Here is a 23538-nt window from a genome sequence, read left to right on the forward strand (position 1 = left end):
CACCTCAGGAGGGAGAGGAAACCCATGCCCTGATTTTATCCCCACCCTGGAGAAAACTATGCCCCCAAACCATCATGGATGCCTTGTATGGAGAGCCCTCTTTGGGGTGGGACAGGGCGGGGGGAGGGGAAATAGACATGGGACCTGATACTCTTTTCTGATAGTCGTCCGTCCCCTTTTCCACCTCCTGGCAGAGAGGGTCCCCTCCACCCACCCAGCCCCCGGGTGCCGGCTGAGAATTGTCTCAAGGGCACAGCCCAGGGAAAAGGCTGGAGCTGTCAGGAAAACAGAAGCAAAAGGAAGGTCTGGACTGCTCCGTCGCTATAGTAACCGGCCCACGTCTCTTCTCTTTACACAGGCCTGGCTTATTTCCTCTCCTCCTCAGGTGCAAAGTGGGGGGAGTGTGAATCTTTCTAGCGTCGCTGAGGGGGGGGACGGTACCTCACCCTGCTGCCAGCTCCCCGCTCCTGGGGAAAACCCCTGACGGCATCAAGGGCTGCCCAGAGAGAGAACAGCAGCACCACCAGCTTGAAGGCAGATTCCCCGGGCAGGCCCCTTGGCTGGCAAACTCGCTCCTCACATGTTGCTCCACCTTTCCCCTTACCCAGCTCCACAGGGTGCCTTCCCTTCTGTCTCACTGCCCTGGTACTGGGCTGGCGAGGAGAGGCAAAGAGCAGCTGGGGAAGAGAGGAAGGGGGTAGCGCAGCCAACCACTCTAAGATGGTTGTCAGCAGGGAGACCGGGCCATGCTCTGTCTGAACCTAACAAGGGACTTTTAAAAACCCCCATCTCCCTGTTGTTGCTGTTTCCTGTCCCCACGGTTTTCTTATCTCTCCCCAGCCCTGAGGTGAGGTGGGCAGCTCCAGCTGACTGTAGGCTGGAGAATTCATCTTTGCATCAAGCGTCAGCTCCCTCCATGCCCCTCCGCCTCCAGGAAAGTGCCACAATGGACAAGTCAAGACAAACAATTTATTCTTTCAGCCAGCCCCGGGGCAGAGAGCAACATGAGCCTGGCTGAAAGGGGCCCCTCGCCCACAGCAGCAAAAAAATCAATTGAGACAAAAGAAAGCCAGTTACAAAATGTATATTTAAAAAGGTTTTGCTTCCACTTTCCAGGGCCCCCGGTCTCTGCAGTCAGCATTGTGCTGGAGGCCCACGCGCCAATCATGCTGACCCAAGGAGTCTGCATGTGGGGACACCAGATTTCAACTCCTACCCATGCTGGTGAAAGAACACACAATTATCCCCCAGCATGAAGAACTGAGAGAGAGAGAGAAAGTAGACTATACCTGAGACAGCCCAGGAAGAAAGCAAGAACATAGGAAGGAACAGACCTGCAGCCCGAGCAGCTAAGGCAGGGGTTCTCAGACTTTTGTACTGGTGACCCCTTTCACACAGCAAGCCTCTGAGTGCGACCCGCCCCCTTATACATTAAAAACACTTTTTTATATAATTAACACCATTATAAATGCTGGAGGCAAAGCAGGGTTTGGGGTGGAGGGTGACAGCCTACGACCACCCCCCATGTAATAACCTCGCGATCCCCTGTGGGGTCCCGACCCCCAGTTTGAGAATCCCTGAGCTAAGGCATCAAAAAAGTCTCCCCTCAATTGAGGTCCTTAAAATAACTTGGGGGTGGCCCTCACAGACCCCGCTTCTCTGGACATTTTGCAACGGGTCAGCTGTGCCATTTGGATATTTCCTTCTCCATACAAAGTACTTGTCTCCACAAGAAAAATGGGTCAAGGTGAGGTTGGGGCGTGTTAACAAACGCCTATCTTCTTCCTACTGTGGAGACATTGAGCAGGTCAAGGTGTACGCTGGACTTCGCCTGCCCCGGGGGGGTAAAAGGTGCTGGAACGCTCAGGAAAAGATGGGTAAGGCACCGGACAGAGACTTGGGAAACCTGCATTCATTTCCTGGCTCTGTCACAGTCTCCCTTTCTCTCTCTCACTCTGTGCTTCCCAACTGTAAAATGAAGAAAATAATCCTTCGTTTCTCCCACCCTTTGTCTGCCTTGCCTGTTAGGCTCTAAGCTCTTTGAGGCAGGGACTGTCTCTCACAATCAGTCTGCCTAGTACCCAGTACAAGGGGGTCCTGATCTTGGCTACGCCCTCGCGCACAATCATGATGCAAAGAGGAACGAATAATAGTCCACTAGAATCACTAGAGCCAGCAAGGCAGGGACTCTCACCAAGGTCAAACAACTTCATGAAAACAGAAGGAAGTTCTGGCATCTCCAACCATGCCCTGTAATTCTAACGGGATCATCTCCCTTGACAAGATGGTACTCTCTCACTGCAAGCGTGATAAAGAAGGAGCCAGGCTGAACCAGGAAGAATTCACTCCAGACATCAGAGGAGTAAAAACATGCTCCTTTCCCTTTGTTCTTTTTGGGCTGAAACCTTCTGCTGATTTAGTGAAACACTCTCTCCATTTTCACAGCTGCCAACAGTTTTATGATTAGAAAAGGAGCTTCGCCCCCCCAGTAACTAGATCGCCGTGTGGCAGCTTTAATCTCCACTTTTAACATGTCTCTCCGAGTTTGTGATCCAGGTGCCACTAAATATTGCATGGATGTTTGCTGACTTAGGCAACAGCACCCACACCCACAGCCTCTTTTGGGTGTGTGTGCTAGATACATACACCCAGTGCTTGAGGGAGAAAGGGCAGAGACAGAGCTGAAGCGCTAGGGCATAGAGACAGGGAGGGTAATGCATGGTGGGAGTGGGAGAGAGAAGAGAAGAACTATATGGGAAGGTAGACAGGAGTTGGATAAAAAAGAGAAAAGAGAGCTAGAGAGGTAAAGGGTGAGGTAAAGAGAGCTAGAGAGGTAGAGGATGACAAAGGAAAACAGGGGGCTAGTGGGGGAGAGACCAACAGGGAGAATTTAAAGGGACCAGGTAAAGGAACTGCATAGGGACAGCAAGGGAAGAGCCGAGAAAGAGAGCAAACAAAGGAGGGAAGCTAAGGAGAGGGTAACACAGGAGGGAGGAGCAGATTTAAGACAGATGGAGAGTGGGGGAAAAGAGAGAATGTGACGTTCGAAAGGGAGACTGTTCAAAGCACCAGCATACGGGAGTGGAGGTTGGGGTGCAGACAAGAAAGCTGTATCCATAATTTACATTTCTCTACATGAGAGAAATGAGAACCGCAGACTGGAGCAAGGCTGGTGCTGGGGGGTGTCTCTATGGAGATGCTCAATGAGACTGAAAATACCCCTCAGAGAGCTCCTGCTGAGACTTGTGTTGCCTCGAAATCCACAGTTTTACTGACAGATCCTTTATTTTTTCAGGTCTGCTTCTCGGTGCCTCGCAAATAAAATTAAAATGAGAGCTTTCTGACAGAACAAACAAACAGGGAGTGAATTATATTCCATTTCCCCGTCAATACCTTCTCCCCAACCTAGTCGTCTTATCATCATAAAAAGTCCATTAGCAGTAATTGGGGAAGCAGCAGGATGCAGGACCGCTATGTGGAACACAAGCAGGCTCGCTCACCAACTGGCCTTTTCTGGGAAGGCAGACAAGATAATTATAGTCTGCAGGCAGAGATTTCCTCTGACTGCCAGTGCTTCTTGGCTCCCTTCAGGGAGACGGGACTGGCAGGGCTGGGGTGGGGAGAGAGAGAGAGCAGAGACATTTTGTTAGCGGTAACATCTTTCCCTTGCTATCCCCTGGCAAGCCCAGGCAGCTATTCCGCTTGCCCTTAGCCCAGCCCTCCTGGGCCGGTTAATTACTTTGGCTCACGCAGCCTCTGGCCTGTCCTTCCACAGGGAAATATGTCATTTGAAGAGCTCCCTCCTCTCCCCCCCCCTCCACCTCCGTCCCCCACAGGTTTCCACAGATAATGACACAGCAGCAGGTCAGAGGAAGGGGGTTTTGCCCCCATACACAGAGCACGAGAGGAAGCGGGCAAAGACAGGCCAGTCAATAAATGTTTCTTGCCCCACCATGCCATGTGTTAGCCATTGCGGAGTCACCACAGGATCTGGCTACTGTCAGCCATGTCCATCCTCCCTGCCTGACCCCTCGTAGCATGGCAGGGATTGCAGCACAAACTTTTGCCACAAGTTTACCTAGCACACTTTCGGGGGCTGTAATATATATTGCCACTGGGATAATCTTTGTAAGGCACTCAGACCTGATACTTCAGAAGTGGAAAGATAGGCCCGTGGTTTATGCACTGGACTGAAGACTTGGGTTCAGTTCCTTGCTCTGCCCCAGACTTTGGGTAAGTCTGTGCCTCAGTTGACCCACCTGCAAAATGGGGACAATAATCCTTCCTTGTTGTCTATTTAGAGAGCAAGTTTTTGGGGATGTGGCCATTGTAGAGCACCTAGCACAGTGGGACTCCATCTCAGTACTACTGCCATGAAAACATTACTACTGGTATAGTATAAAAAGGCTTAGATTGGATACATCTACGGGCCTGGAAGGGGTTCAACCTTCTTCTGAAACATCAAGTATCCGGCACGGACAGAGGCAGCATCCCAGCCTTGGGGAGCTGATGCCCAGATCCAGTATGGCCACTGGGCCTACGGATTATTATTTAGGTGGCATGGCTGGGCTCACAGGGATACAATTTTCATAACAAACACACACTCAGCACTCATATAACTTTATATCCATAGATCTCAGGAGGCTTAACAGGGCAGGGGATGTATAGTTATCCCATGCTACAGCCAGGAAAGATAATGCAAAGAGAAGGGACTGGCCCAAGTTCACACAGCAGGTCGGTAAGGAAAGCCTGATGCTCCGCTCATACCAGTGTAAATCCAGTGTAGCTCTATTTTACGCTAGGGTAAAACTGGTGTGAGGGGAAAATAGGTCCCAGGTCTCCAGTCTCCTGCCATGGTCCTCTACTCACCTGGACCACACTGCCTCCCCTTGTCCTCCCTCTCTAACAAAACATGATCCCTTCCAGCATGTCACCTTACAATCTAAATGGACAACACAGATTGGACCCAAATATACTGGACTAGCCAATGAAAATGGGCTAGTAACAGCATTTGTAATGACACAGGTTAATGCTGATAGGACTGTAGTTTAAGGGTGTGACAGGGAGGTGGGGCACCTGACCCATGCTGATAAGAAGAACAGGAGTACTTGTGGCACCTTAGAGACTAACAAATTTATTAGAGCATAAGCTTTCGTGGACTACAGCCCACTTCTTCGGATGCATAACGAAGAAGTGGGCTGTAGTCCACGAAAGCTTATGCTCTAATAAATTTGTTAGTCTCTAAGGTGCCACAAGTACTCCTGTTCTTCTTTTTGCGGATACAGACTAACACGGCTGTTACTCTGAATGCTGATAAGAGTGGGAGTTCCAGGCTTAGGGGGCAGCATGGAAGAAAACACCAATGGTTGAGGAGGAGAGGGGCAGGATTAATATGGAGCGAATGGGGAGAAGCATTGTCTAACGATAGAGAAACGGGAGTCAGATGACTTGGGTTCCAGTCTAGACCAGCCAGGTGACCTTGGCTAAGTCACTTCCCCTCATTGTGCCTCAGTTTCCCCTCCAACCCTCTGTTTTGTCTATTTTGATTGAGAGCTCTTCGGGGACCCTTCCCTGTCTCTTCCCTATGCTCATGTACAGCGCCTAGCACACTGGAGTCCCAGCCTCGGTTGGGGCCTCTATATGCTACAGTAAATACAAATAAATAAATAAAGCTATGGGAGCAAAAGAGTCAGTGCTGAAGATGGCAGCTCTCTGGGCAGGAGCCTCACTCATGCTCTCCTCGCTCTGCTCTTGAGGAGATTTGGAGACAGGCAGACAGGAAGCACCTTCTGGTGCCCAGCAGTCGAAGCGGATAAGCAATGCTGTCATGTAAGATGGCAGCCCTGGAGCCAAGCGCCAAAGGGCCAGAGAGCATGGGAGCACATGCTGCCGGAGCGGTGTGGCAACCCAGGGCCCCGTGGCGTGCAAGCGCTTTCAATCAGCTGTAACAACATCACATCTGATATTTGTCCACCAGCCCGGTAACAAGGCGTAACGAGCCAGAGCAGAGGGACAGCTAGGCACCAGAGAAGCTATCTGGCTACCTAATGAGGCCTCCTTGTCCATCACCGTCACAATGACTCTTGTGGTCCGTTTGCAATTGAAACCAACTGGCTTATGGACTTCAGTGACTGCTTTAAGATGGGAGGTGCTCCTCCCCCCACTCCTGCCCTAGCTTCCTCAAGGGCCAACTTGTTCAAACTGCCTCCACTTAGCCTTGGCTGCCTAGAAAGGTTCAATCTGCCCACAAGCCAGGAAAGATGCAATCAGAAAGGACCTAGCCCTTTGGTCAGCATCTGCTGCTCTGTTTGAGTCATTAAAAGAACTGGAGTCTACAAAAGACACCAGAGCACAAAAACTATCTCCAGTGGAACAAGCCTGAAAGCTTAACAAGAGAGGATTCCATACCCCCCTTTCCCCCATTGGGTCCATGCCATCCTAATATAGCCCAGCCGAAGTCCCGAGCACTGGAAAGTGACAGTGTAGTCAGCTTTGACGATGCTACCAGATTCCACCCCTTCTCGTCCTTCCGCACAGGAAACACAGTGCTGAAAGAATACGACCAGACAGGCCCGTTCTGATCAGTCACTTAATGATAACATGCACATTTTTGTAAATGTAGAAGCCTGTCTGCCTTCCACTCCCCGCCCATCCCATCCCGAAGTGGCTGCATCACAGTGGTAGGCGAATGATCCCAATTAGATTAGATGGATACGTGTGCCTGGGGACCCTCTGGGATGAAAGAGACACTGGATAAATGCAAGATTATTTCTTATAACTCTATTCTTTCACTCCTGTAAATAAAGCTATCTGAGCTCTCCCAGGAAAAAGGTCTCCATTCTCTGATTTCCAATTCTCTCCCACACAGCCCCAACACACCTGCGTGCCTGTTACATCCCCACAAAACTAAGCAGCATTTCTTCGATTGCAGACAGGGATAAGGCATAGGATCTTGGTCTGTTCCCAAGTCTGTTGTATCACTGCCATATCACCTCAGACAAGTGCCTTAAGTCAGCGTTTTCCATTGATTTTTGAGGCACCTCCATTTTAGATACCCAAACTTTGAGACAACTGATCTGGATTGTCTTTAGTCAGCTTCAACCAAAGTTGTGGGAGCAGCTCCACATGCATGATAATAGGGCCTAAGCTGCTTCTGGCTGGGAACACGAATATGCAAACACCTAGAGTCAATGTGCACTTTGAGAATGCAGGCCTGTGATGGAGCGTTCACCCCACACATGCCCGGGAAGGGTTAACATGGGCCTGAGAGGTCAATTAAGCTGGCTGCTCATGCGTGGAGGCTGGACAGGCCTAATCCGAAGCAAAGCTCAGCTGGGGAAGAGCAGGGCTTGTGGCCAGGGCGGGCTGGGTGTGCCCAGCTGGAAGAGGAGACAGGCTACTCCAGCAGCCTGAATGGAAGCAGGGCCCCTGAGGAGCTGTAGCCTGTCTGAACCCCTGAGTGAGGGGAGGAATGTGCCAGCCTCTGCGCTGTGAGCTTGATCAAGGCCCAGGAGCCCGCGATTAGACAGGAGGGCAGCCTAGAGCAGCAGGGACATGCCTGCTACAAGGTGGCTGAATGCTATCGAGGAGTTCAGGCCCAGCAGGGCCAGTGCATTGTGTCAGGCTGTCAGCTGAGCCCAGTCGGACTGAAGGTTTGGTTTCATTGACATTAGTTTTGGGCTTTGCCCAGTAGAGGCAGGACTCTGCAAAAGTGGTCTGGCCAGAGGGCCAGGACAACCCCTGTGGCCAGAATCGACCAAGAGACAGTGGCAGCTTGGTCAACAGAAGCATTCTTCTGCCATCCTAGCTGCGTCTACACCTGGGATTAGGTTGGCATAGCTACGGCCCCCTGGGGTGGGAATTTTTCACATCCCCAAGAGTTGTAGCTAGGGTGACCTAAAGGTTGAGTGTAGACCAGGCCTATCTCCCCCTCCAATCCTCCGGCGTTCAGACTTTTACTACCTGCTTGTGCATAATGGAGGAAAAGGAAGAATCCAGATAACAGCGCTGGCAGGAAGATGGGAAATAGGAAGTCAGTCCCAGGACAACTACAGGCTCAATGCATCATTTAGGTCCAGTGGTTAAGTCCATGCTAATAAACATAAGAGAGAAAAACTAGTGGACTTGCTCCTGATCAAGCAACCTAGCGCGGAGGAGAAAATCTTCACCATGCATGTTCAGGCTCACTTTCCTGTCAAGTCATAACACAGCGGAAACTGATGTATTGTCTCTCAATCCAAAGAAAAGAAGCACCAAATAAGACCAGAACTCCTGTCCTCCCCAGGGTGGAGATGAGGGAAGAGGAGGTTCTCTCATTGCAGGGCAGGTTTCCATAAAGGATCTAAACCTGCCAAGAACCTGAGGCTCCGTGTCCTGATGGAGGGTTAATAACTCCTCTCCAGAGATCTGGGGTAAAATGTGTCTTTCATTCAGCTGAAGAATTGGATACTGGAATTAAAGAGTCATGTATCTAATTCTGTGAGGTACCAACCATCCTCAGCTCCCACTCAGGTCAATGAGAGTTGAAGGTACCAGATACCTCACAGTTTGGGACTCACTGGCTGGGGCCAAGGGCTGGTCTCAAAGTGACCTTTAATAGGTGGAAAACCATAGGAACAGGACAATACGTCCCCTTAAAAAATTCCAGGCAGACCTATCAAAGGCCAGGCTGAGTATTTGCATGTGTCCCCACTCTTAACCGAAAACAAAGACTAATTTGTAAATAAAGTCATAAATTGGGAGGGGGGAGGAAAGAGTCAAATTAATTTGATTTTCTTGATTAAAAAACGTCAACCACATTTCAGAACCCCTCCAAGTCTCCCCACTTCAGAGGTTGGGGGGAGGAGGGGCACTTTCATTAATTATGCAGAAAATGCAAAAACGATCAGCATCCTCTGGATGAGTTTAAAATGAGGAGAAAACCCTTTCAGAATGGGGAGAAATTACTCCCCAAGGCAGCTGAAATTTCTCTTGCAACTTCAAAGGACAATAAATTATTCAAATCGCTCACACCATTCCTCTCTCACACTCTCTCCCCCCTTCTTGATTTTATGCTCCTGAATCAATTAAAGGTTTGGAGGACTTTGGAGAAACTTTCTAGAATGATAATCTAGTTGTGTGGGGGAGGGGAGGGGAATTTTTTTGGTTTGGTTTAAATATAAGCTTTTCTTTTCCCTTTGGCCCGTGAAAGACATGTCAGAGCTGGAAACCACAATGGCACCAGCCTCAACCCTGCTCATCGAATCTCTGACACTTTCTCATCAACAACAGCAGGATAAGTCACACTAAACTCCATTTGGGAAGAGATCAACCCATATTCTCCATCCCAACCATCCAAATAATTCATTGCAGCATCACCTTTTGCAGGAATACCTGCAACTCTCTCTAACAACACCCTGTAGCACTTTCTCCCAGGAGGAATAAGACGTAGATCAGTCACGATCTTCGCCCCAGCCCTGGAACACCCACGGAGTCAGCGCCTGTGAGGCCTTGCCCCAAAGAGCTTGCAGTCTACACTTAAAAGACAAATGTTGGAGGAGAAAAAGAAGCACAGGGAGATTAAATGACTTGCCTGAAGACACACAGCAGGTCAGCGGCAGAGCTCCTCGCTCCCACCCCAGTGTCCTATCCATCAGCCCACATAGCCTCCCACGGGGATTATTCCACCATTCCCTGCAGCACCTCCACCTGGTAGAGGCGAAGAGTGCCGCTCCCACTTCATTACATGCTGGGAGAGTTTAACCAGCACTTACATTTGTAATGAAACCGCTGCCGGGGCTCCAGCTATTTTTTTTTTTAACTTCATTAACTGACGTGGCAAGCCCACAGGTGCCAGGCCTATGAACTGCCAAGCCTAGAGGTGCTGCAGCTCAGCCCTGGCACGAATTAAGCACTAAGTTTAATAATGCTATCGCGCGGCTCAGAATTTGGAGCCAGCGCATCAGACAGTCAGATGATGGACTTTGCGGTGGGTTGTTGTTTTTTTTTTTTAAATCTGAGCCTGTTTCCAGATGTGAACAATCTAAAAAGTTCCAAGGCAGTGGTCCATGCAAAGAAGATAGGATGGCTTCCTCCAAGGCGGGAACTGGGACACTGTTACCAAGGGATGCACTGATTAGAGTGCAGGGTAAGGGTCTTGCCCAGCGGGTACAGTGAATAGAAATGGCTGGTAAGACAGGAAATCAGAAGTGCAGAGTGCTCTGGTCTGGGCAGATGCATCAGGGAATGCGTTTCATGCTCCTTTGGCAGGACAAGAGATACCAAATCAGGGCTGGTCCGGTGGCCCTGCGTGATGCCTGGCTTCCGCTTCTAGGATCTGACTCGTGTGCTCTCCCAGCCAGCAAGGGGCTGAGATGTTCTTGAAGATACTTGGCAGTGACTCCTCCCGCCCACATTGGGTTAGACCCCAAGGAGGGCCTATTTAGCCAGAAGGAAAATGGATTCTCACAACTCCAGCCAACACATGCAGGATCTTGCTGGGAGAAAGGCCCACCAAAAGCAAGGTGTAAAGGGAAACTAATGACTTACGGGTGAATGGGATAACATGACATGGGGGAAGAGCCCCAGTTTTGTCACGTGCATATGGCAAAGACGGGGGTCTAGACACCCACATACACTTACATAATGTGTTGCATGAAGGCTGCAACAGAGGCAGTAAGTAACATGCACATCATTTCAGAATGACCCATCGGTCGACCCAGACTTAGAGCTTGTACATTCAACCTCCCTCCTTTTCAGGGCCTTGGTACAGGACGTAGGAAGGCAGCTCCATAGACATGACTTGGCCCTAGCGCCACTGTCTCCAAACGTCCAAGCCAGCCAACGGCAGATGTTCCCCTGAGGGGAGGAGTGGAGCATTTCTCACACGGGCACTGTCTTAGACTCCAAACCCCAACTGGAACGATCCCCAAAGTAGTGAGAAGGAGCCATCCTGCTCCAGCCAGGTAACAGCCATGAGATAAAGTGCATGGCTAGCATCAGGCGATTCTGGGCCACATCACTCCAAAGCCAGAAGTAATGGAGACATCCTATCTCCTAGAACTGGAAGGGACCTTGAAAGGTCATCGAGTCCAGCCCCCTGCCTTCACTAGCAGGACCAAGTACTGATTTTGCCCCAGATCCCTAAGTGGCCCCCTCAAGGATTGAACTCACAACCCTGGGTTTAACAGGCCAATGCTCAAACCACTGAGCTATCCCTCCCCCATGGAAGTGGAGATGCCAGAAGCAATCTGTGTCTTTATAAAGAGCAACTTTCAGACCAGATCCTTGGCTCTGGGAGACAGAGGCTGGAGTCTTCTCAGCAAGTCACGAGAGGCAAGTTAAGGAAATCAGGGCATGTAAGTTTTTAAGGGTTCAGTACCCTACAGTCCATCTAAAATTCTAATCCTGAGAAACTGGCACTTATCCAGCCAAACAGCTGCTTTAGAGGACATGGTCTCCAGAGTCAAGTTTCATAAGGCTGGGTCAGCCTTTGCATGGGGAACCAGTAGGAAAACCCAGGGTGAGGCAGTAAATGGTACAAGTGATTCAGTGGTGGAGTCGAGGGTGATTTCCTCTGAGTCAGTATGGATTCCAACGCAGCACTAGGGGGCGCTGTGCTGCTGGCAGTGGTGTTGATGACTAAGTAGGGGTCATCCCACCCACTTCCCCCGAGTCTGTGCTGTACATAATGCCCCAGAACCGGACTAGGAGGTGCCGTTTTAAGAACAAGCGGAGCAGTTGGTCATTACAAAAATCCACTGCACTTTTTCCATATATTCCTGCCAGGGTCCTGGTCAAGCTGCAATTTAAATCATTCCATTCTTCGTGCCTAAAAAAAGGGCTAAAAGGTTTGATTTATGTTAAACTTCAAATAGACTATTAGGACGGGAGGAGTTCGGTAGGATTTGCCGATGTTTTTATCATGCCTGTGTCTAGATCATTGGCCGGATGCACTTAAAATAAATAAAATATTCCCCTGGTAGTTTCAATGAGGTAAGTGATTCTTCTGAGCATGATTGCTGGGCTTCAGCTCAGAAGTGGCTGTAATTTCAATGGCAGATAAATAAATTCCTATGTATATGTCTGCAGAGTCAACAATCTAGTTTGTAAAGCCCCTCAGGAGCCTTCTGGATGAAAGGAGAAAGCAGCAGCACGGGACCATCTCGTCTGCTGAGTAGGCTTTTTCCGAGGCACCCAAATGATTTAGGAGTGCAAGAAAAACCCAGGGTTCCTAACTCTCACATGCCTCCACCCTCCCTCCAGCCACCATTTTCTCCCGGTTGTCAATCCCATACTGGAGAGCGGGATTATTCCTGGTGTTCCAACTACACCCAAAAGAAAGAACCTTTGGTAGGAGGGCAGTTGTTCCAACGATGGACGCCTCACTCCTGCAGAAACCCAAAAGAGGGTGTCTAGCACCCCCTGGCTGTGGCAATCCCAACACGCATTAGTCTGGCAGGTGGCTGCAGCTGCCTGGGTGCAGGTGACACTCTTTCCCTGCTGCGGAGGCTTTCCAAAGATGAATTATTTCTTCTCTTGTTCGGATTGAAAAGTTGGCATTTTCTATTTGATTTAAATAAATAAATAAATAAATAAATAAATAGAAAAAACAAAGTGACATCACTTGATCCATGCAGATAAGGTTTAATTTAATCAGGCACTTAAGCAAGGTGACACACAGGCTTAATTCGGCATCCTTGAGTGGGAAGGTGTCTGGTCCACAGCCCTTGGCAAGGGCAGACTGGAGAGCAGCTGAGAGACACGACAGGGAGGGGGGGCTCAGAAGGGTGAGCAAAGTGTCTCCCACCTATGGGGGAGCACGGCAGCCGGTAAAGTAAGCAGGTGTGTGAGGACAGCACAGCTCCCTGCTTCGCTGTGCTAGAAGCAGATGGGAGCTCCCCTCTTCTCCTTGGCTTGGGTAAGCAGCACTCCCTCCCACACAGGCCCCACGGCCTTGGTCGGTGTGGTCATGGCTCCTCTTCCTCTCTCAATCCACTTGAGACGCTGCTGGCAGAGGGTGTGAGGAGCGGCTGCAGACAGACACTCCACCAGTTAGCAATCCAAGCACGCTCCCTCTTGCAAGATCTGCTGCTCCCTTCACACGCACCATGGTTCTCCAGTTCAGCGTCTCGATTTCTGCAGGAGGATCCCCCATGCAGTACTTTACGCTCGCAGGACGCAAATGCAGCCAGGAGCCCTTTTGGGCCCGACAAAAATACCATTACATCACAGCGTCAGTGCGGCATCACGAGTTGCTCCCAGGGTGCGCCTATTTGAAGAGAAGGCAGCCGTCTCCCAACACATCCTCTGTTCCCTGAGAAAGATCCACGTACAGCGGGGGCCATCTGAAACGGTCCATAGAGGCCCGAGATGGAGAGCATCACCTCCTTCCTGGTTTCACTACAGCTGCCATCTTGGCCAACCCCATGGATTGAACCAAAGACCTCCAGAGCTAAAAACACGAGCGGCAACAGCTTAAGCTAAAGAGCCAGGTTCTGGAGTTGCAACCGTAACCGGTTCGCATCCTCTGTGGACTGGCCCCAGAAGGAGATATACGGGCACACACTGACCAGTGGGTTATACGAACACGATGTGTACAGAGTCTAGCTGGAACACTGATCTAGACAGGCATATTCCCACCCGCCCACCACCACATCATCTCCTAGGGTACGCCGTCACCGCAGGCAGGGTCCCACAGCGCTGAGTCTCAGAGCCCAGGCTCTGCTACGGCACAGATAACAGCTGTGTAGAGGTTTGGACTTGGGCTGGACCGTGGGCTCTGATGACTCAGGGGGAGGGGAGCTCCAGCCCGAGCCCAAATAACGACACAGCTGTTTTTAGCACCGCAACATGAGTCCCTGCGAGCCCGATGCTATAGACCCAGACTCTGAGACTCACTGCCACAGCATCCTGCTTCCCATGTAGACGTACTAGATGTATCTAGACTAGACTCCTAGGTGTGCAAGACATACTCTCTGTAAAAGAGTGCCCTTATCACAGATGTGCCCCTAAGGGCTGGGATTGGCATAGCAGCTTGTTCATTGCCTAGCACTCTTGCCAACAGCTGCTCCGGCCCTGCAGCGGCCTCTCTCTCTCTTCTTGTGACTTGGCCTTCCAGACGGGTCCCTTTAAAGTCTTCCCCTTTCTGGGGGATCAAAGTCCCACCAATTAACAGTCCAGTAAAGTCTTCAGCCCCAACTCCAGGCCCCACTGTTCTCACCCCTCTAAGGTGACCAGATGTCCTGATTTTATAGGGATAATCCAAATTTTTGGGTCTTTTTCTTATATAGGCTCCTATTACCCCCCTACCCCCGTCCCAATTTTTCACACTTGCTGTCTGGTCACCCTACCACCCCTCCCCTCAAGGCTCTCTGCCATCCTCGTCCCCTTTCTGGACTCGTGCCACCTGGCCAGTGGCTGGCAGGGGAACCCAGGTTCTCCCCCTACACCAAGTTCTGGCCCAGGGATCCTATAACCAGCAACCAAGATCTGTTCAGTTCATCTCCTTGCTGCTGCTTCACTGGACTTCTCTTCCTACCCAGCCTTTCTTGGGCCTCTCTAAAGTTAGCCTTCGGGCGGGTCTGAGATTCGTAGGGCTCTCCTCTAGAATCTCCCAATCAATTCCCGCATATACGTACAAACTTCAATACCCTTCTGCCCTCCGGGGGCTCTTTCCACTCTCTGATCCCAGAGACTGACTGCAGAGTCCCTGACTCCAGCCCTGCCACAACCCACTACAGACTTCCTTTCTTCATAGTAACCCTCAGCTGGGATTCATCACTAAGCAGGAGCTGGGGCACTCACCAGATGTGGCTAGGTATCTCCACACGGAGCCCTCCAGCTCTAGTTAACTCTTTTCATGCTGGTATGGGGCACATACCCAACCACAGTCCCCTCCTTAAACAGCAAGCCAGCCATGCTGCCGCCTACAGCCAGTCTCCACAACAGTGTTATATCAGGGCAGCAGCGCAGTTTAAAAGTGCAGGAGAACTGTGAGCCCACTGAGAGTTACGGCATTCTGCAACTCAAGGACAGAGCAAGCACAACTGAAGGAAAGACGCCCAAGTAATGCATCATAAAATGGGCTTAATCCTTTTGTTTGGTCGATTCCAATTGAGCTGTAATTATTTGCAGTAATACCTGGGAGCATGCTAGGAATCGTTCTAGAACATGATTTGTAACAAGGAGGAAACATTAGTCATAAGTAATGCTCACTACAACACCTGCTATTAAATCTTTGCTAGGGTGGGGGACGGAGGCTACCAGCTTTTTGTGCGGGGCTGAATGAAGTACCAATTAGCAAGGTTCTACTGTAAAACGCAAAGGTTTAATCAATGAGCGAAATGCACTTTAAGAGCAAACATGCTAATTTTGCTCATAAGAATAAAACATTTCTACATGGTAAGTGGCTTTATCTGTGATTGAGGAGCACTTAAAAATGCATATAGCTCCTTCAGATCAGAGATGGGGATAGGAGGCCAAATCTATATGGCCTATCGCACACTACTGCACCAAATGGATTTGTACGTCATAGAGAAGGGGCCAGGAAAGATCCAGTGGCTTCTTTAGTGTTTCATCCCGAGACAAACCTTATTCGGTATATTCACATGCGCAAGTAAGAGGCTCCAAGGTTCTAGCTGCAGAGGCAGCAAGGTCTGTATTGGGAATCAAGAAATCTGGTGGCCCACTGATCTTGGGCAAGTCATTTCCTGACTCTGTGCCGATTTCCCTAGTTGAGTTAGATTGTAAGGTCTTTGGGGCAGGGACCGTCTCTCACGGTGTGTGTGTGGACATATGTACAGTACCTAGCACAATGGGATCTCTGGGAAGGTACTACTATAGTACAAGCATTAGGCAGCAGGTTTAAAACAACCAAAAGGAAGTACTTCTTCACACAACAGTCAGTCAACCTGTGGAACTCATTGCTGGGGGATGTTGTGAAGGCCAAAACTATAACTAGATTAAAAAAAGAATGAGAATTTCATTGAGGATCGGTCCAGGATGGGTAGAGATGCAATCCCCTGCTCTGGAAAAAGAAGAACAGGAGTACTTGTGGCACCTTAGAGACTAACAAATTTATTAGAGCATAAGTTTTCGTGGACTACAGCCCACTTCTTCGGATGCATAACAGGATGCACCCTGCTCTGGGTGTCCCCAAACCTCTGACTGCCAGAAGCTGGGACTGGACAACAGGGGATGGGGAACTTGATGATTGCCCTGTTCTGTTCATTGCTTTTGAAGCATCTCGCCCTGGCCACTGTAGGCACACAGGATACTGGGCTAGATGGACCACTGGTCTGACCCAGTATGTCCGTTCTTATGTTAAGCATTATTATTGCCGAGGGTTGGTTGAATAAACAAGGATAGTACTTCCCAATTAAGGAACTTTAAAACAAAAAACACACAACCAGAGTTAACCATTTTGAATTCTGTGCCTGCTCCCAACTATACAGGGGAAAGACTGAAAGTGTCCACACACAAAGGAAAAAAACAACCAAACAGAAAATTTACTTCTTTATCCCCTTTCACTTATATTGGTCTTAAAGGCGTCTAGTAAAAGCTGTAGGTTAAAAATAAAGTATGATTTTTTTTAATACCACGGCTGTCCTTTCCATGCCGCATTCTCTTCAAAAGTCTCCGCCAATGATTTAAATCTGCCAGCACAACTGCGAAACAGGGGGAAGTGTTTGAAGATCCCTTTTATAGGGGGTAAACTGAGGCACAGAAGAGGCAGTGGTTTGCCCAGTGTCGCATAGAAAGACGACTAAGGTGGGAGTAGAGCGCAGGAGTCTTGGCTCTCAGCTCTGTGCTTTCACTACAAGCCCACCCTTTCCCTCTGGAACTGGGAAGAAGCCACCGCTCAGGAGCAAGGGGTTTGTCATCTCTGAGCTGGGACTCCTAACAGGCAAGTGGCGATACCACCCCCTGGCCGACACCGCCTTGGTGGCTGCAAAGCCCGTGGTGTCCCGTGGGGAATGAGGACAGGAAAACAGGTCAGTGCTGTGGTGAGCACCAGCCAAATGGAAGCCGGCCAAGGGATTACGCGCGAGAGCCCAAGGCCATACAACCGGAGACGACATTGTCAGAACCGAGTGGCAGCTCCTCACGCTGCCTCAACGGTTGTGACAGGCAAAGCTGTTTGCTGTTGAGATACCTCCCCGGCAAGTGGCACAGACTGGCTCCAGCGCTACACCGGGTGGGTGCAGGCTGGGGCATCCCAGGTGGCCCCCAGCCATCTCTTCCAAATTAGCGCTCTTGAAAGGCATGTGGGTGGGGTGGGGGTGGGGGGTGTTATAGATGTTAAGGACTTAAGGGCCCACTGGATCTAGTCCGATCTCCACATCACAGGCCACCAGCACCACCCAAACCCTAAACCCAGCAACCAAAATCAAAGCCCAGTATTCCAGCCCACAGGAGACTCGACTAGCATGTGCCGCAGGCGAAGAACAGGAGGGACTGAGGTGCACCCGTGCCCAAACCAACTCATTATCACTGTTCGTTTATTCATAGGTACAGCCCAATGAGGTCTCCAGCAGCATCAGACCCCTAGGAATAGATTGTCTGGCAGGGATTCTCTCACACACACAAACACACCTGCCTGTCAGACCACAAGCTACCCTGAAATACAGAGGAAGAGAAACCGTGACATTCCCACGCCCTTCTGCCGAGGGGACACAATTCTTCAGGATATGGAGGAAGAGAAATTCTGCTCCCCATCCCCTTAGCAACCTGAGTTGAGGGAGAACCCTGCCCACCTACCCCCAGCACAGGATAGGAGCCGGCTGGACAGAGTGGGAGGAACCCAATAATCATCTCCCACTCACTCATCTGCCCATGACAGACAGCAGCCTGCAGGTCAAGGCAAAACAGCCTAGGTCTTTTTAGGTCTTGTACTGGAGATGTGGGAAGGGCCGGGAGGTATAGCTGGACACAGTGAGCGAATAAATCCAGAGAAAGCAAGATATAACACATACACACACACACACACACACACACACACACACACACACACAGAGCTTTATTGTCAGGGACCTGAGGGAGCCACCCGCACACACACAGCTTTTACTGTCTGGGGCCTGAGGACACTGCAGAGTTACCGTGAAGAAAAGCCAGGCAGCTTCCTGGCAGCCAGCAACAAGGTGTTTAGTGATGCCAGTCACCGGCACAGCTTGGGCCATGCAACAGGTACCTTCAGCCACAATCTGTCTTTCCCAAACAGCTGCACTTCCTAAAGCACAGCCTGGTTTCTCTCAAACACAGCAAAGATACGGGGCAGTTGTGTAGCAGCCTTGGGGGGGGATCTCAAACCACGTCGCAAATGTCCCATAACTAAGCCCCACCCCACCGGAGCTTGGTACACAGAATCCCCCTCCCATGATACAGACAGGGAAAAATCAAGACTGCAAGGAGGTTAAGGCTTACGGGCCTGCTTTTCAGAAGTGCTGGGCCCCCAAAGCACCAACAGGCATCAGTAGGGGTTGTGAGCACTCAGTTCAGGCGCACACATCTTAAAAAAAAATAATTATGGGGCCTGATTTTCCTAGCTGCTCAGAACCCACAACACACACACAAGTCAGGGCTGTGTGCAGGCAAAGACGCTTACAAATGCAAACACTCGTGCATGACCATACACTGGGTTTTTGTGCACGCTTCCCAACAGGGTCACACCATGAGTCGGTGGCAACAACAGAACCCAGGACTCCACGTTCTCAGCCTCCTGTTTGAACCACTAGGCCACACTGCCACCAATATAACAATACACATGCATGTATGCAGAACTATACATTAAAATCGCTGAGATCCCATACCAGGGAATGACCCAGCTCTGAACCTCTTGGAGATCAATTCCCTTCCCTCTCTTAGTAAATGAGGAAGTACCATATCTTCCCATACATGTACAATCCTCCCCCACACAAAGGGGCTAAACGGAACTTGTACAAAAATGAGTGCTATGCTAGGGAACGGCAAACACCGGCCCCATCTTCTGCAGAGAAGACAGAGCGCTATCAAACAAAAAAAAATAAATCCCAGCGACAAAGGGTCTCCTTCCCCATTTAATCCCCAACGAACACCTCCTCTTAATAAACCCTGATAACAAAGTGATTACATGCAAAGCTGTCAAGGGCTGTGCTGACCAGAACGGCTCTTTTGCCAGCTTTGAGAAGCTTTACTGGGGGAGAAGAAAAAGTCATAATTCAATCAGTTGGGAAAAGTCTATTCTGCTGATCCCCGAGCAATCGGCCTTCGTGCCGAAGGAACATTACGTGCAAGTCGCTGAGGTTTTTACAGCAATACTTGCACGGCAGAGAAGATAAAAACAGTGTTAAACTAGGACTGGTTGGCTCATGAGACGGAGAACAGAAAACTCGTGCTTCAGCTGCTGGTTTGAATCCAACCCTGGTGAGCAGCGGGCCAAGGATCGTTAGCGTCCGACAGATGCTTGGGGGAAGGGGAGAACGGGACAGGACCACGTGAAATGAGTTTGCGAGGTCTCTGTCCCATTCCCAACAAGCAAGGGGTGACATCAGTAAAATACCCAGGCCAATCTGGCAGCCTCTGCAGAGACTGAAACGGGCAACAGAGACCGTGCCACTTCTCCCTCCTCTCCATACAAGATCCCTTGAAGGCAGGGTTGGGAACAACAGCTGAGGAGCACATGGGAAGCTTGAGATGCCTGGGCTGGAGATAAGCAGAGGCCTTCAAGGCACCAAACTCTTCACCTGCACCAAATTCACACTCTGCGTTTATTAATGGGTTGGGGAAGGAATGTGCTAACTGGCCCTTTAAAAAGAGACGCTCCATCGGGCCTGTCCCTTCTCCGAGCACTGAGCTGCAAAGGGACGCGAATGGTGGAGATGCCGGGTAAGAGCCAAGAAGCCAAGGGGATGGGGGGGGGGGGGGGGAGGGAGGCGCGGTCACTTACTTTCAGACATGCAGCCAATCAGAAGCAAGGAGAGGAGTTTCACAAGAGGGACCAGCGAAGACATTCCCGGGCTGCAAAGGATCCTCATTCTTGGCAATGACCTCCCACGCCAGCCAGGAAGGCCCCAGTTCAGCGAAACTCACAGAACCTCCAAAGGGACGTCAGCACCTGCAGAGACACAAAAGGAACCGGCAGACAATTAGACGAGAGCGTGGGGGGCAGCTGTTATTGAAGGGGGAACTGAAAGCACATCGGAGCAAGGGGGCAGTTGTACACAGGAAGACAACAGTCCCACATGGAAACATCAGAGGGTGAGTGACTAAAATGGCCCTGGAGCTGACTCCATCATGAATTAGCAAAGCGCAGGTCCGGTCACGGCACCAGGCTGGCCTGCCCCAGGTTTAGGGCTTTGGCAGATAACGGCGAGCTGCTTGCACCCTCAAAAGGGATCACGCCAGGGAAGAGAAGAATGGGCAGGAGACCTCAGCAGTTTAACCCTCACCACCACGCGCTCCCTCCCCAATCCCTCCCCCTTCCCCGGAATGGCCGTGCTGGCTGGGTGACGAGGCGTGAAGTGATCTGACCTGATGGGCGCAGAGACCCTCTGAAAGAGAGATTTTCCACACGCTGCAGCGAATGGAAAAACCAGGGGAGGGGAAAAAAAAAAAAAAAGAATAAAGAAAAGATGAGCTGGGGCTTGTGCCCCCTGAAGAGATCTGTGTCTGGGGGAGGGCTTTGCTCCCCGCTCAGCCAAGCTCTGGGGACAGCAAAGCAATCACCCGGATGTGCACAAGCGGAGGTGCCGCAGAGTCACTGGTGCGGCTTCAGTGCCACCAATAGTTTACTCCTGAGGGCTGTAATACTTTGGTATAATTCCCATTGTCGGGCTTGGTGATGCTGAACAGTCTGTGACTGTCAGGTCACACTAGGTGAGCGGATGGTCCCTTCTGGCCTTAAACTCGGGGACTCCGCCCACCTCCCGTGAGTTCTAATCCCAGCCCCGACACCAGCTACCCTCTGTGTGCTTGGGGCTCTCCCTGCTCTGTGCCTCAGTTTCCCCCTCTGTCAATAGTGATCCTTTCCCAGCTCACAGGGTTTGGGAGGAGTCATGTTTATAACGTGCTTTGATCAAGACGAGTGCAATAGAAGCACTAAATGTTTTTTTATTACTGCAGGACTGAACGGGGAGCTGGAAGCCCGGGGAGCTGGAACGAATCCTTGCTGAAGCACAAACAGTTTTAGTTATTTACCAGCCGGGCCCCAAAAGAACACGACACCAAAAAGATTTAGGGCCTGTGGTTGAGCCTGCTTGGGGCAGGACAGAAGGGGGCGCCAAGGAGCCGGCTATGGCTCCATCATTCTGATTCCTGAGTGCCCAGGCAGGAGGTAGACGGGCCAAGCCAGTGGAGGCCTGGTGTAGTGCAGCTCTGCACCACCGTCCCGCCTCTCCACCCTCCAGTGGACCTGGGAGGCAGCCGGTGCAGGAGTCACCTCCTCCAGCTTTAAAGCAGCAGGGAGTTCTGGGGGGACAGATCCCCGTCCCTTTGAGTTGCCTGAGTAGCACCCAAGGGTCGTATTCTCAGTAGTGACTCTGGCCCCCCTCTCAATCGCTCTGAACATTTTTGCCAGCATGAACGGCAGACTTTGCCCCCGAAGGGTTGAAAAGGGAGACAGGACGCAGAGCACAAGCCCACCTCATGCCATCGATGTGGACAGAGATACCACAACGATCCGACGATAAACAGACACGAGACACTAGAATAACGCAGAAGGATTCTCCGTCTGTGGGGGATTCCCTTGATCTAGGTAGGTTCTTACCCGCTGTACGTTACTTACATTAAATACAAAAATCGGGGTTTGCTGCCTTTTGGAAAAAGCAGCATAGGACACATTTTATTAGGAGGGGCTAAGGGGGCAGAGAGGGGGCCTAGACCCTCTGATACGTATTGGAGCATGAAGCCACCCGGCGATGCAATCTAAATGAGTGTCTTGATCTTTCCCTGTCCTAACAACTCATCAAGACAGCCTCTTTGTAGCACTAAGGGGAAAGAACCCAGGCTAAATAAGAAAGTCCCATAAATATTACAGCTTGTAATATTCATCCCCAAGCAGCAGCCTCCCAACCAGCAGCTTTGGACTTGTACTTCACAGACTCTAAGCTGCCTGATGCATGCGGGATGCGAGGATAGCTCTTTAACATCTCATGGCCGGCTATTTAAAAACATGTGCAGGTGGCACAGGAAAGCAGGGCTCTGCAAGCCGGGCGCTCCTGAAACGCTTGTTCAAGACACCGTTAGAACAGCACGCGGAGGCTCCCAGGAGACTTAGCGTGCCGTTTTCACAGCAGCGCTGCGACTAAGAACAATGGGGTGTTGTTTTTTTATTTTAACAGAGGAAGGCAGGGTCCGAGGGCATCAGGAATCGTCGTGATGGCAACTGTTAATTAAAGGAGGACTGGGCTATAAACGCAGCACAAAGAAAACTGAATCAAGTTGGTTAGAGCTGGGATGATTTTCCTGAAACCCGCAAACGAGTGGCTTCTGATTCCCATCGGTGGGAGGAAATCCTCCTCACTATGATGTTTTTAGGCACTTAACATTTCAAACCAGGGCTTGTTCGGCCTGCACCCGGAGCACCGAGGAGGTCAGCACCTATTTATCTAAATGAAATCCCCTTGTGGTCCCAAAAAAACACTGTTAAATGTTTCTTTGTGACTCTACTTTTTTCTAAATGTGTCACCAGCGACCTTCTTTGGCTCCGAGCTCTGTGAGCAGGAAAAGAGGCGATGATACCCCCCTCGACACCCCCCAAAACGCACCAATTAACGTGGACAAGTCAGGTGGAACATTCCGCCGGATCTAAACTGACACCACCACTCCCTCCCCGTTCCACGAGGGCTTTTACGCCGCATAAATGGTTGGGATAGAAAAGGTCTGGTGAAAGGGGCGACTGCAACGGCTTCCGGCCAAGAGAAAGAGAGATGCCAGAGGGTGACACTTCTGCTCCGGTGCTAATGTGCTTCCCAAAGCCCTTGATGGAGACTGAAAGGGCTGGCAGAGATATTAGGACACGTCAACCTCAATCCACCAACTCATCCTTCAGAGCAGGTACATCACCTGGCTGTCTCCCCCTGGACTCGCTGGCCTCGGGATTACGGGGATGGCAAGACGGGCTCCCACCTGACTCTGCTGCGTAAAATGAGGGAGCGACGGGGGAGAAGGCAGGGAGGGAAGGAGAAGAGAGGAGGTTGCTTCATTGTCTTAGTATCATTTGGAAGGTGGCAATGAAGGCACTGGGTATGGATGGAATCACTAGATGCATCCACCAGAAATAAAATTAAATTAATGGAGATATCCTATCTCCTAGAACTGGAAGGGACCTTGAAAGGTCATCGAGTCCAGCTCCCTGCCTTCACTAGCAGGACCAAGTACCGATTTTGCCCCAGATCCTTAAGTGGCCCCCTCAAGGATTGAACTCACAACCCTGGGTTTAGCAGGCCAATGCTCAAACCACTGAGCTATCCCTCCCCAAGTCCCCTTAGCCACTAATTCTCTTACCTACCCCACGACTGTCTCCCCAGACTAGACCACTGGTTCACCTAGTCTGCCTGTTGGATTCTTGGAGAAAGGCATAAG

General features: G+C 50.6%; 1 protein-coding gene across 7 annotated transcripts in view; it reads right to left on the reverse strand.

Annotated features, from left to right (window-relative positions):
• The window catches only part of PTPRS (protein tyrosine phosphatase receptor type S), a 252215-nt gene that overhangs the window by 118024 nt on the left and 110653 nt on the right, over positions 1-23538 (reverse strand). For all 7 annotated transcript variants that reach the window (XM_054013364.1, XM_054013362.1, XM_054013363.1 and 4 more), the window contains exon 2: positions 19904-20071. In XM_054013364.1, the coding sequence (XP_053869339.1) occupies positions 19904-19991 (88 nt within the window). In that variant the 5' untranslated portion in view covers positions 19992-20071. The remainder of the gene's footprint in view (positions 1-19903; positions 20072-23538) is intronic.

Source organism: Malaclemys terrapin, chromosome 24, assembly GCF_027887155.1.
Source record: "Malaclemys terrapin pileata isolate rMalTer1 chromosome 24, rMalTer1.hap1, whole genome shotgun sequence".
Classification (NCBI taxonomy): Eukaryota; Metazoa; Chordata; order Testudines; family Emydidae; genus Malaclemys; species Malaclemys terrapin.